At 30.9% G+C, this 11,180-nt stretch overlaps 1 protein-coding gene across 2 annotated transcripts in view; it reads left to right on the top strand.

Moving 5' to 3' along the window:
- Positions 1–11,180, top strand: part of LOC106457034 (nuclear factor NF-kappa-B p105 subunit-like) — a 117,665-nt gene that overhangs the window by 57,979 nt on the left and 48,506 nt on the right. For both annotated transcript variants that reach the window (XR_002610058.1, XM_013916418.2), the window contains exons 5-8: positions 5,974–6,138; positions 7,184–7,288; positions 10,033–10,127; positions 10,725–10,863. Coding sequence is in view for 1 of the 2 variants with exons in the window: in XM_013916418.2 (XP_013771872.1) it covers positions 5,974–6,138; positions 7,184–7,288; positions 10,033–10,127; positions 10,725–10,863 (504 nt within the window). In the remaining variant the exon portion in view is untranslated. The remainder of the gene's footprint in view (positions 1–5,973; positions 6,139–7,183; positions 7,289–10,032; positions 10,128–10,724; positions 10,864–11,180) is intronic.

The following is an 11,180-nucleotide window of genomic DNA, read 5'->3' as shown; positions in this document are numbered from 1 at the left end:
AAGGCTGAATGTTGTGTGAATTGTGATTACTGTTGGTGGATATTTATAGGTATGGATAAGCAGGTGGTGGTATCTAGCTCGTGGAAGGCGTTAATTGGTGGAGTGTTGTATTGTGGCTTGGGGGTTTCTCGCCAAGAAGTAGCAGTGTGCATGCTGTTCCTGTCGATTGTTTGTTGATTATGGGAATTTGCTGTAGGATTTTTATTGCTTCGTGTATATACACACACACACACACACACATTCAAATACAACTATGATGTGTAAAAGTTTTCAAACATTAGGGAAAATTCAAATAAAACAAAAAATTTAAAGTGAAAAACGTAAGACAATTCTGTTATGTAATTTTTCAAGAAAACTTGCATATTAATTTTTTTGTAGGGCCAGTCATTAATAGACATTTTTGAAAATAAAATATTAAGGCATTTTAGAAATTGCATGCTTTCATTTTAGATTGATTTCAGTGTTTTTTTTAAATGTGTTTGTGAATTTCCTGAATTTTTTTCTGAGCACAGTATGACACTTCTACCACCCTAGTTGTCATGGTTTGATGTAATTACCTGTATTAAGAATTGATCAGACTTGCATAAAAATAAGAAAAAAGTTATAAAAGCCTAGCTAGGTGATCCTACTAGAATAAAAGATATTTTTTATAAACTTCCACAATTACAGCTCTGATATTTTTTTTAATTTGCAAAAAACAGATTGCTTTGTCATTTAAATTTGATTTGAATTATAATGTTGCAGTATGATAAAAAAATATTTTTTTTGTGGAACAAATGGCATAGGCTTTGTTGAGTCATTTGATGATGTCAAGTTTTGCTTTATGATTAAGGCCACTTTTTGTTAGGCTTTGTGTACTCATTTTGCTTCATCATCAAGGCCACTTTTCGTTAGGCTTTGTTTACTTTAAACTTTATCTGCCCAAGTAGGGTTGAATTGGCAAAGAAAATCACTGAAAAGTAAAAACAAGTTGTACAAATAAATATAAAACAATTTTAAAATTATTAGATATTTTAAATGAAACCTTCTGAATAAAAATTGAATTTAAAGGCAGCTTGTTTTTAACTTGATATGTAAAAAAGTTATTTTAATTGTACACAAGTGATCTAAACATGGTAATCTGTATATGATGTTTTTGATTCAAAATTAACTTAAAATTTACAATTTTATAAAAACATTACAGGAAACTTTTAAAATTTATGGAGACATAAAAATCATTATTCACATCAGGTAGACTTGCATATGAAATATTGAAAGCTTTTCCTTATTGAGTTTCAACTCATGCTGTGAACAAAATGTGACTGCAGATTTCTGCACACCCCTTACACATAGCAATGCATGCATCACTTACCTGTAATTCTCCCACTTTCAAGTGACTCATTGCACAAATAGCAAAGGATCTTGCATAAGTTCAATTTTCTCACCATATTTTGTATTTTCTTATTGGCAGTCATGCTATTCTCTTTGTTACAATCTTTTTTCTGATGCAATTATTCTTACCACTATTGGAATTTTATGAAGTAACTATTTTACTGGTAACATGCAGGGTAAATTGTAGATGCTATGTCAACTCTGATATTGCAGTGTATTTGTCCTATTATATGCTGATATTTCTAGTGGATATCATGATGAAGTGTGTGAATGCTTAATTTGCTTAATAATCACTGTTTTCTTTTGTTTTTGATGTAGGTCTTATTTTTTTCTCTAGTCTAATTGATTTCAAAGGGGGTGGTCTAGTATTAATGTAAGTAAGGTGGTTCTTTATTTATGACTTGCTCATCAACTGTATTCTGGATGATTCCTCTGTTCATACTATGGATTTCTATTCATTTATGAAGCCTTCCCTTTGTGTTCCTTAAGTTCATAAGCTTGTTCACTTCAATTTTCTATTCATCACCCAAATCTAGTTTCTATTCAATTTCAGATCTGGCAATTTCAAATCTTTTTTTGCAACAATGGGATTTTGATGTTTTATTCCATGTAATCTTGTGGTTTTTACTCTAATCTTTTTGTGATGCAAAAGATAACAGAAGATTGGAGACTTGTCTTAGATTTTCCCATCTCATTTGTTATCTAGAGTCATCAAAGTTGATGCTTATTTGCACATGCTTATTCACTTATTTTCATTTTCACATGTTAGGGTTGATTGGATCATCCCTTTTTGGTTTGGCTTTAGTGTCTTCATATGTGTTGTCACACCTTTAGCAGGTTTTTCACATATTCAATATTGATTGTTGCCATTATATGGATGATCAGAAGATTCTTGCTCAGTAGTTGAATTCACAGCTCACTTCTTCTCTAGGAGGAATTGTTCATGAGTCCAAACCTCAGCTTGTACCTACTTGATATCTTGTTCATCCGAGATTTCAATTTTATCCTCTTTCAAGAACTCTCCACATTACTTCTTTGGATTTGCATTCCCTTAAAGTTAGAGTACTCATACTTCTTCATCTGCCATACACATTCTCTTTGATTTGGGAACAATGGATTCTTTTTCTGTGGCATTTCTCATGGACCATACTTGCTTATGATATTGTCATTGTGATCTTGCCTATCCTTAGACCTGTTGTCTGTTGGAATTTCTCTTACTACTCTCAGTTACTTCTCTATGTGACTCATTCATGAGTTCCTGTTGTATTTTCTTTCCTAATGAATCTGGTTTCTCTTTTTGGATAGCTTGAATGTTGTCACATTCTTGCAAAAAGTTCCTCCCTGGCAGCATATCAATCTTGTTGTTCTGTCTTTTAGAGTTGATGCCTGTGGGGTTTGTCTGCTGTCACAGCAGGATTCAGAACCACTTTCAGTGCCAGACAAGTTATGTACCTGTATTGGCCTCAAGTTTTCAGATTCTTGTGTGAATTTTTGTATTATGTCCCCCACAAGTACCTAGACATTTGGATTTAAACCTATTCTTAAGTGTAATGCCTTCTCATTTTGAATCTTTTGTTAGTTGTTCATTCCACCATTGTCTGTGAAGGTATTTATTTTTCACCTCAGAGTGGAGATGTTTAGACTTTTATGCCAATATTTTTCTCACAATTTTTATTTTTTTTTTTAGGTAAGAACTCTATACTTATGTTACAGCCTTTCTACTCTGAGACTTGGGTAGTTAGATAGATCATTGCTTTTTTTTTTCTCCTATTGTAACCTATTTTGCATGAATGATATTTTTTCAAGGGAATCAACATCATGATTGTTGTTCCACAGATCTTACTCCATCCTTCCAAATTGGCTTTTGCAGCAATTATGTCTTGTTTATTATGATATTGCTGACTAAATAATATGTGGATTTCAGGTTACATATCATCACATTCACCATTTGTTGATATATTTGGCGTCCTGGTCTCTGTACTCTTTAGCAGATATCTTAAAAGCTGGCATGGGGACAATTTTTATTTTTGCTTTCAACACTTCACTTGTATCGTGAGTTGTAGAATTTCATTCACTACATGTGGCTATTTTTCAGGCTTGTTGGAATCTGTGTGTCTTGTGAGTTTTTGTATATTCTGCATGATACCCATTGTTAACCATATACATGATATCTGAGATTGTGAAGAATTTTGGCTTCAAACTAATTAAATACACTCTCTTCTTATCCAATGATATTTGTATTTATATGGATTTGTCCAGTCAGTAATGTGTGTTTGCAAAACCAAATAGAATCCTGACTGGATGGATCAGTAGAGTTCTCACAAAGGAGATCCCAAGTTTTTATATATATATAACTAAATCATGATTAGAAAGCAGAACTTAGGTAAGATACCCTCACCTTTGTACAATAAGTCGTGTGGAAGGCAAGAGAGTGGAGATTTATGGATAAGTGATACATGCTCTGTAATGCATAAAAGTGCTTTCAGAAATTTTCAGGCATATGTTCAAACTCAACAAGGAAAAGCTTTCAGTGTTTCAAATTTACTGTAGTTCAAAATATATAAACATTGAAATCTACAACAAAGGTAGGTATTTTTAATTGTTCTCCAAACAAAAAATTATGTATCGCAGTGAAATATTTTCCAGTTTTCAAAGCTGCAAATTCATACAAATATAAAATGTAAATATAAGATATTTGATTTGAAGAAGCTACATATCTTTAGAAAGTTCATCTCAGATTTAAAACTTTCATTTAGTTTTTTTTCAATGCAGTTTAACAAATCATACAACATTAGTGTCAAATTGATTTACCCAGGTATTTTAGAATTAAATAACATCATTCAGTTCATTTTTATGTAAATCAAGTATATGATGAACTGAAATGATGATTGGGCATCCAGCCTGTGCTTTATTGTAAATAAAGGTTTAGCAGGGGTGGCTTTACATCTTTCATGACATTTCTTTCAGTATCTAGTATGGTTACTATAAACAGCAAAAGCAACTTGGCACTGATGTTCCATGCTTAAAATTGGTGTTGATAAGATCATGAGAGATTTAATAGCAGGTATTCCTCATTGTTTGAAGTTACTTTGGTAGAATATGATTCATCTTCCAAGAGCATTCTTGGATTCCATATACACTTGATGGTATTGAGTTCTGGTAAGCATACAGGCCACTCTTAAGTCAGTCCCTTCTCCTTTAAGAATTGTGCAAATCAACATAGCACATTGGTTGTACCCCATTAGCCATTATCACCTATTAGGCTAAATTGCACTGAGATTTGGCTGCACAGATGTTTGTAGGATATAGATGTTATGATATTTAGTATTAATGGTGCCATTTTGTAGGACGTAGCAGTTGTACAACTACCACTTGTTATTTCTGCTCCTACCATTTTTCTAACAACACCATGTACATCCTTTTTATATGTGAAAATGGGCTTGTATGTGGTTCTAGTTTCTCTCCAGACAAGTATACTACACCAGTATAATTTACATAATTAGGTATTTTAGCATAAAGTTTTGCCTAAAGTGTGGTTTTACTTATCTATATACTGTTACTGTATGCAGTTGTGACCAGTAAATGTGTGAATAGTCTTAAACTCTTGAAACAAGTAACATACAATTTCAGTAAGCAAGAATTGATAGTTAGTGGCCACCTGCTTGTATTCTAAATGATGGTTTGTCTTATTTAGGTGCCAAGCAACTATCCCATTAGTGTGGAAGTGGTTTCACATTCTGGTAATGACACTGAATCAAGTGTTACAATAATTGAGTGGCTTTCATTCATGCAGTGGATCTTCACATGGTTGAAAGACTTATTTGATTCATAAATTTTGTACTTCACTTCAGTATAGCACAGGCTGAATGACAAGTTATTTGCATTTCAAATCATATGATTGATCATGAGATGCCTGATTTTCATAACAATGAATTGAAGGAAGTGATTTGGCATTATTTTTTAACAGTGGATTTTGGTTTGTCATAGCTGTAATACTGAAAATACTAATTTTTCCTTTTGGTTTTTGCATAATTGTTTGATTAGGTAATGAATGAAAAGAACTGAAATCTTTTGGACTTGTTTTCTATTGTGGTTAAAATCACACAGGAAGAAGGATTTTTCTGTTAAAAAAAATTTATTTCTTTTATTTAAAATGCAGTGTGTCTTCAAAAGGACTAGTGGATATTTTTTTTCCAGTTTTGTGTTAAAATTCTCTTTGTTAATGGTTCTTAACCCTTGTTTTGTCCCCACAGTTTTTTAAAAACAGTTATTGAATATTTAGTTTTCCACTTTGAGCTACGTGTGTAACTGTAAAAGATAAAACTACTTGCAGAACAAGAAAAATTGTTGAGAATGCTGTTTGATAAAGAAAAACTTCAACATCGAATTGCATAGAGGGAAAGACCGTCTCTAGTACAAAATAATTGAATTTTGTATTATCAATTGAACTTCTAAATAGGATATTGATAGCTTGGTAATATTTTTATAAAATTATCATCATTGAAACAAAATATAAAGTGAATAATTGTGAAAAGTTTATCAAGAATGTTTTTTATCACAAAGGCAAATGACATGTGAAAAATTAACAGTTTATTTTTTTAGATACTCAGAAATGTAAGTTACGGGAAGATGTTGAACAGGAGGCCAAGGATATGGACTTAAACAGAGTCAGAATCTGTTTCATGGCATTTGTCAGGAACCCTGCTTGTCCTGGTTATTGCCAGCCTCTCTGCCAACCTGTTTTTTCAGATATCATTGCAAATCAAAGTAAGTATTCTTTAGTAGGTGTATTAGTTAGATCTGTTTAAACTTGATCACTTGCCTTAGATTGAGGTCTGCAGTGGGTGCAGCCATATTGGATAACCCCTAGCAAACCAAATAACAAAAACTCTTAAGAATATTTAATCGATTAATAACTTGTTATGAAAAATGTGTTTATTGAGACAACTTTAAAACTTTTTCAATGTCAAAAAAGGTTCTAAAAGGATACTGTCTAAAGGGGAGAATTGTATCTGAGCTCCAAGCTCAGGAGGACCTCAAAATTTACATTGAACAATGGGAATATGGGCCACAAATTTCTTTTGATGGATTTTTTTTCTGTACATAAAAATAATTCTGGGAAAATTGCTGTATAATGGATTTATTAAAGAAATACAAATATAGCTAAAATGTTGGAAAACATAAGAATACATGGTGCATTTTTAATATTTTCTACATATCATAAGTAAACTGTATAATTAAAACTTTTTTGGTGTTAAAGAGTAGCTATTAAAATAGGTTTATCCTATATTTTATTATTAAATATATATATATATCTGATCTTGTACTAATTATTATAAGTAATGTATAATCTGTCTAAATTATCTTTGACTTTTGCTAAATTACGGTCACCAGCTTGGTCTACAATAAATTATATTGTATATAAAATATTGAATGAAAGTCTAATTAAAGCAATATTTTCATCAAGAATTTGATAACTGTCCTAACTGTAATACAGGTTTTTAAACACAACTTTTGTCATTTTCACTGATAAAAAATCGTTCTTAATGTAGGCTCTGAAAGTTGATTATGTGGACATTGAAAAAATGTACTAATATTTTTAAAACATCCAGTCAAAACTTATTTAAAAGCATCATTAGATACGACATGAAATAAATACTTAACATTGTGTAATTGCCGTCTAAATATCATTGTTAAAGTGGTAATTGCTACAATGTACAAAACATTTCTTCAAGAAACCAAATTAGCATTTTTTAAATTTCTTTATATTTTATATTTACAAAAACAAAACTTTTTTTGTAAATTTTTACAGAATGCCCTGATGTTGGTGAACTAAAGATTACTCGAATTAGCAAATACACTGGGTTTTGTACTGGGAATGAAGAAGTGTTTCTTCTCTGTGAAAAAGTCAATAAAAGTAAGTAGGTTTTTACATTGCTTTAATAGTCACAATATTAATGAAAAGGTACAATACAACAAATACATAGAAGATAAGTATAATAGACATGTATCTTTCAATTCTGAGTAAGTTTGTTCACTGTATGACTAAATTGAATCTCAACAAGAAACACAATAACCAGACTTCACAGCTTGATAGCTTGTATGTGACAATAGAAAATCAAGAAGTGTTGACCTTTTTGAAAAGAAAAGCATAGTTATTTACCAGTTATTTAGAGTTCATTACCTTTTAGCTTGAACATACAATGCTTAATGCTTAAATGTTCATTCTCAAATTTGAACTAAACACACCTCATGATTTTGCTGAATTAGACTAAAACATTGGTATATAGGACAAAATATTTCTTCTACAGACTTTTAAAAAGTATTCTGTTTTGACCAGCAAAAAAGAAACAGAAATTGATAAACTGTGGGTTAAAAATGGGAATTGGAACAGAGAAAACAAAAATTGTTTAAAAATGCTTTATTGTGTACAACTGCTAGCGTCACTTTGAATAGAAATGGATATCATATCGACTTGACAGTTATTATGGTTTTAAAATCTAACAAAGGGCTTGTTAAACAACCAAGGACATGCAGAAAATGGAGGGTATAATTTCACATTTATAAGTAAAACAATATTGGTAATGAAATACATTCTGTAAAATAATTATATCTTTTGTGTGTATTAGACTTCAATACTTGTGCTAACAAATAAAATATTTTAAGGCAAAAAATGTTCTGATATATTTTATATTTCTTTTGAAGTACAGTAGTCTTATGAGCCAGTAAATTCTTTAATGGCTGGTTGATTATTTCTGATTTAGAAATTAAAATAATGAATATATATTGCAGGACTTGAAACAGATTTGGTGTTCTCCAGTTATTTTCACTTATTGTCTGCTGATTTCTCGTATAGTGTACGGTCTGCCTCTGGCAGCTGAATGTGAGTGTGCTGTATACAGTTTACAACTTGCAAAAATTTTGCTCGCATTGAAAGCAGCCACAGACAAAGGATTAAAGGTTACTTGCACAAGTGGCAGAAAAAAAAAGCATGTTTTATAAACAACAGCAACATTATTATGTACTTACAACAAAATCTGCAAATTGCATTTACCTATTGGTTTTTTCCTTTTCAAATATTTTCTTTAGAATGAATTAGGGAATTCAGTTTCATTGAATCTGTAAATCTTGTGAGCTCTGGAAGCAGTAATCTGACCAGTTTTGTGCTTAAATCATAAAGATCATTCTTATTCTCTCCTCGTAATCAGTTCCACCTTTTTTGCCTGGTTTGCTGATAATTTATAATCAAGAGCAATAGCATGTACCATGTTTGATAGTTCTGCAATAGATTGGAGGCACCATCAGTTTCAGAATCACATTTATATTAATATGATGTGAATATTGCAGCTTCAGGATATCCTTTCTTCAGTTCAATAAGACCTTTCTTTTGTGAATCAGCATCAAGGCAATAAACAGGTATATTACTGACCTCACATTTTTTTGCATGTCAAACAAAGAAAACCTTTTTTGGATGAATGAAGTCAATCTTCTCTTAAACTGAAATACACTGAAAATTACTGTTTTGCAAATACATTTCACATGGACAAAAGAAACAAAATGTAGGCCTAAATTCTCAAATTGTAGCTAATTCCTGATAGTCACAAATTTCCTTTTCATTTTATACAATTGTTAATCTTTCATCTATTATAAAGTCTAATAAAACATGTTTTAAACATGTATTGCTTACATTAAAATGTTATTTTAATACATCTTAACAGGTTACTATATTCTATTTAGCATTTTAGATGAAATATTAATTGGTACCACTTATAAGTCAACTACCTAATGGATTAAAAAAAATATTGTCAGCTGTATTTTCATTAAAGTGCTATCTTTTTTGATGCATTATTCCATGCACATGTGACATCAGTGTATGTTATCTTTATACAAAATCAAATAAAAGCCACCAATTTGAACAGCAAAGCAGCTAAATGATTTCAAACTTCCCATTGTGAACTTGTATCTAAAAGTGATTTGTGTGACTTCGTAATGTCATGGAGATTCTGTGATATCCTCATTGCACATCTGGCCAAATTATGTAGTCATCAATCGAACCATACATATACAAATATGGGTCCTACACTTGTACTCCATTGACAGTTAGTTTTTCTAAATACCTCTTGTGTTCATCATTTGAAAGATGTTTCTTTATGATATGTTGCTTGGCTGAGCCATTTCTTAAGTTAACATGAAACAAAAATCAATTTAGACACCGACCCTAACTATCAAAAATCACTATACTTAGTAGGAATAAGTTTGACACAGACAGAAAGTTATTCTGCTATCAACTTTACACATGTGCAACTGTTACTAAGCAAGTGATTCATCTATATATATTTTTTTTATATACAGTCTACATATAGGACTAATGTAAAAGTGCTGCTGAAAGTGAATAAGGACAGTATATGGTTGGTTTTAAGACTATAAAGATAGAAAAATCTGGTAATATGTATTTATGATGAAAGCCATTAGTATCAAATGCCTTATATTTATTTGGCAATTAAAAAACGGTATTAGAATAGAAGTAGAAGTTTTATTATGTTGCTTGTATTATCTTTTTTCACCAAGAGATAAAAGTTAATGTATATCCAACATAACTTTAAATTATAATAAAGTGTTTTGGAAAGCATTATGAAAGCAAGATTATCCTTTGTTTGTTAGAGGACATCAAGATTAGGTTTTTTGAAGAAGACAGAGAGGGAAATATTTTGTGGGAAGGTTGTGGAGATTTTTCAGAAAATGATGTTCATCACCAGGTAATTACATTTAAGAATAAGGTATGGCTAAAGATTATGGCTATCAAAATAAGAGTAATTTTTCACAAAGTAAACACATTTTGTTGTCTGTTTTGTATCTTTGTTTACTATTATTATTTTTATAAAAGAAACATATAGAAACTAAAATATATTTACAAATGTACAAATTGTTCACCTTTGTGAAATATTTCTTTTGGATAATTCAACACTGACTTTGTATCATTATTGTACATGTGCATAGTCTGATTGCAAAAATTGAAACTTGGATAGATTTCGTTTTGTTTTTGTGTGATTATAAATTCTATGAACAACAGTTGAGTTGCACACAAAAACTTTCTAACAAAAAGTAACTTGCCAAAAATAGTTGTTATTGTGAAGCCTGAATTATTGCATTCTGTCTGTTTAATGCTAATTTATTGCTTACAAAAAATTTTTTTTAAATTATATTCTAACAAATTTTCAGTACAACAGTATAATTTGATTTTTTTTAATGGTGTTGATGGAAATACTTGAGTGTCAAGTAAATATAAGTTTTTCTAATGTTGTTTTCGTTTTGATATACATATTGTATACTAACTGATGAACTTGTCTTAAAAGGTTGCAATTGTGTTTCGAACACCAGCCTATAAGGACCGCAATATCAAGGAAGATGTGAATGTCAAAATTCAACTTTACAGGCAAAAAGACAATCATTGTAGTGGAAACATAGATTTTCTCTATACTCCTGCTGAATATGGTAAGAACAATTGAAATTAAACCAATAAAAGTGAGTAATTCTTAACAAAGATTAAATTATATTGTTCACTAGCAAAGGTACCTGCCTAAGTCAGGCTGAAAAAGTAATGCTTTAAACGAAGAGCATGGTGTCACCCTTTCACTAATGTGAGCCATAACATATGAATAATTAGTCCAATGTAGAGGTACCCATGCGATACTCAGCAGTAATAATTACTGACATTTGGCATTAGAATTGTGCACTTTGCCACTGACCTTGCTCAGTTGAGCCCTCAGTTCATGGCATTAACCCTTCACATTCAGGTCTGATCTTTATAT

This window comes from Limulus polyphemus, unplaced genomic scaffold (genome assembly GCF_000517525.1).
Source record: "Limulus polyphemus unplaced genomic scaffold, Limulus_polyphemus-2.1.2 Scaffold283, whole genome shotgun sequence".
Classification (NCBI taxonomy): domain Eukaryota; kingdom Metazoa; phylum Arthropoda; class Merostomata; order Xiphosura; family Limulidae; genus Limulus; species Limulus polyphemus.
Note: the sequence above shows the minus strand (reverse complement) of the source record. Positions and strands in the feature narration are given on the sequence as shown.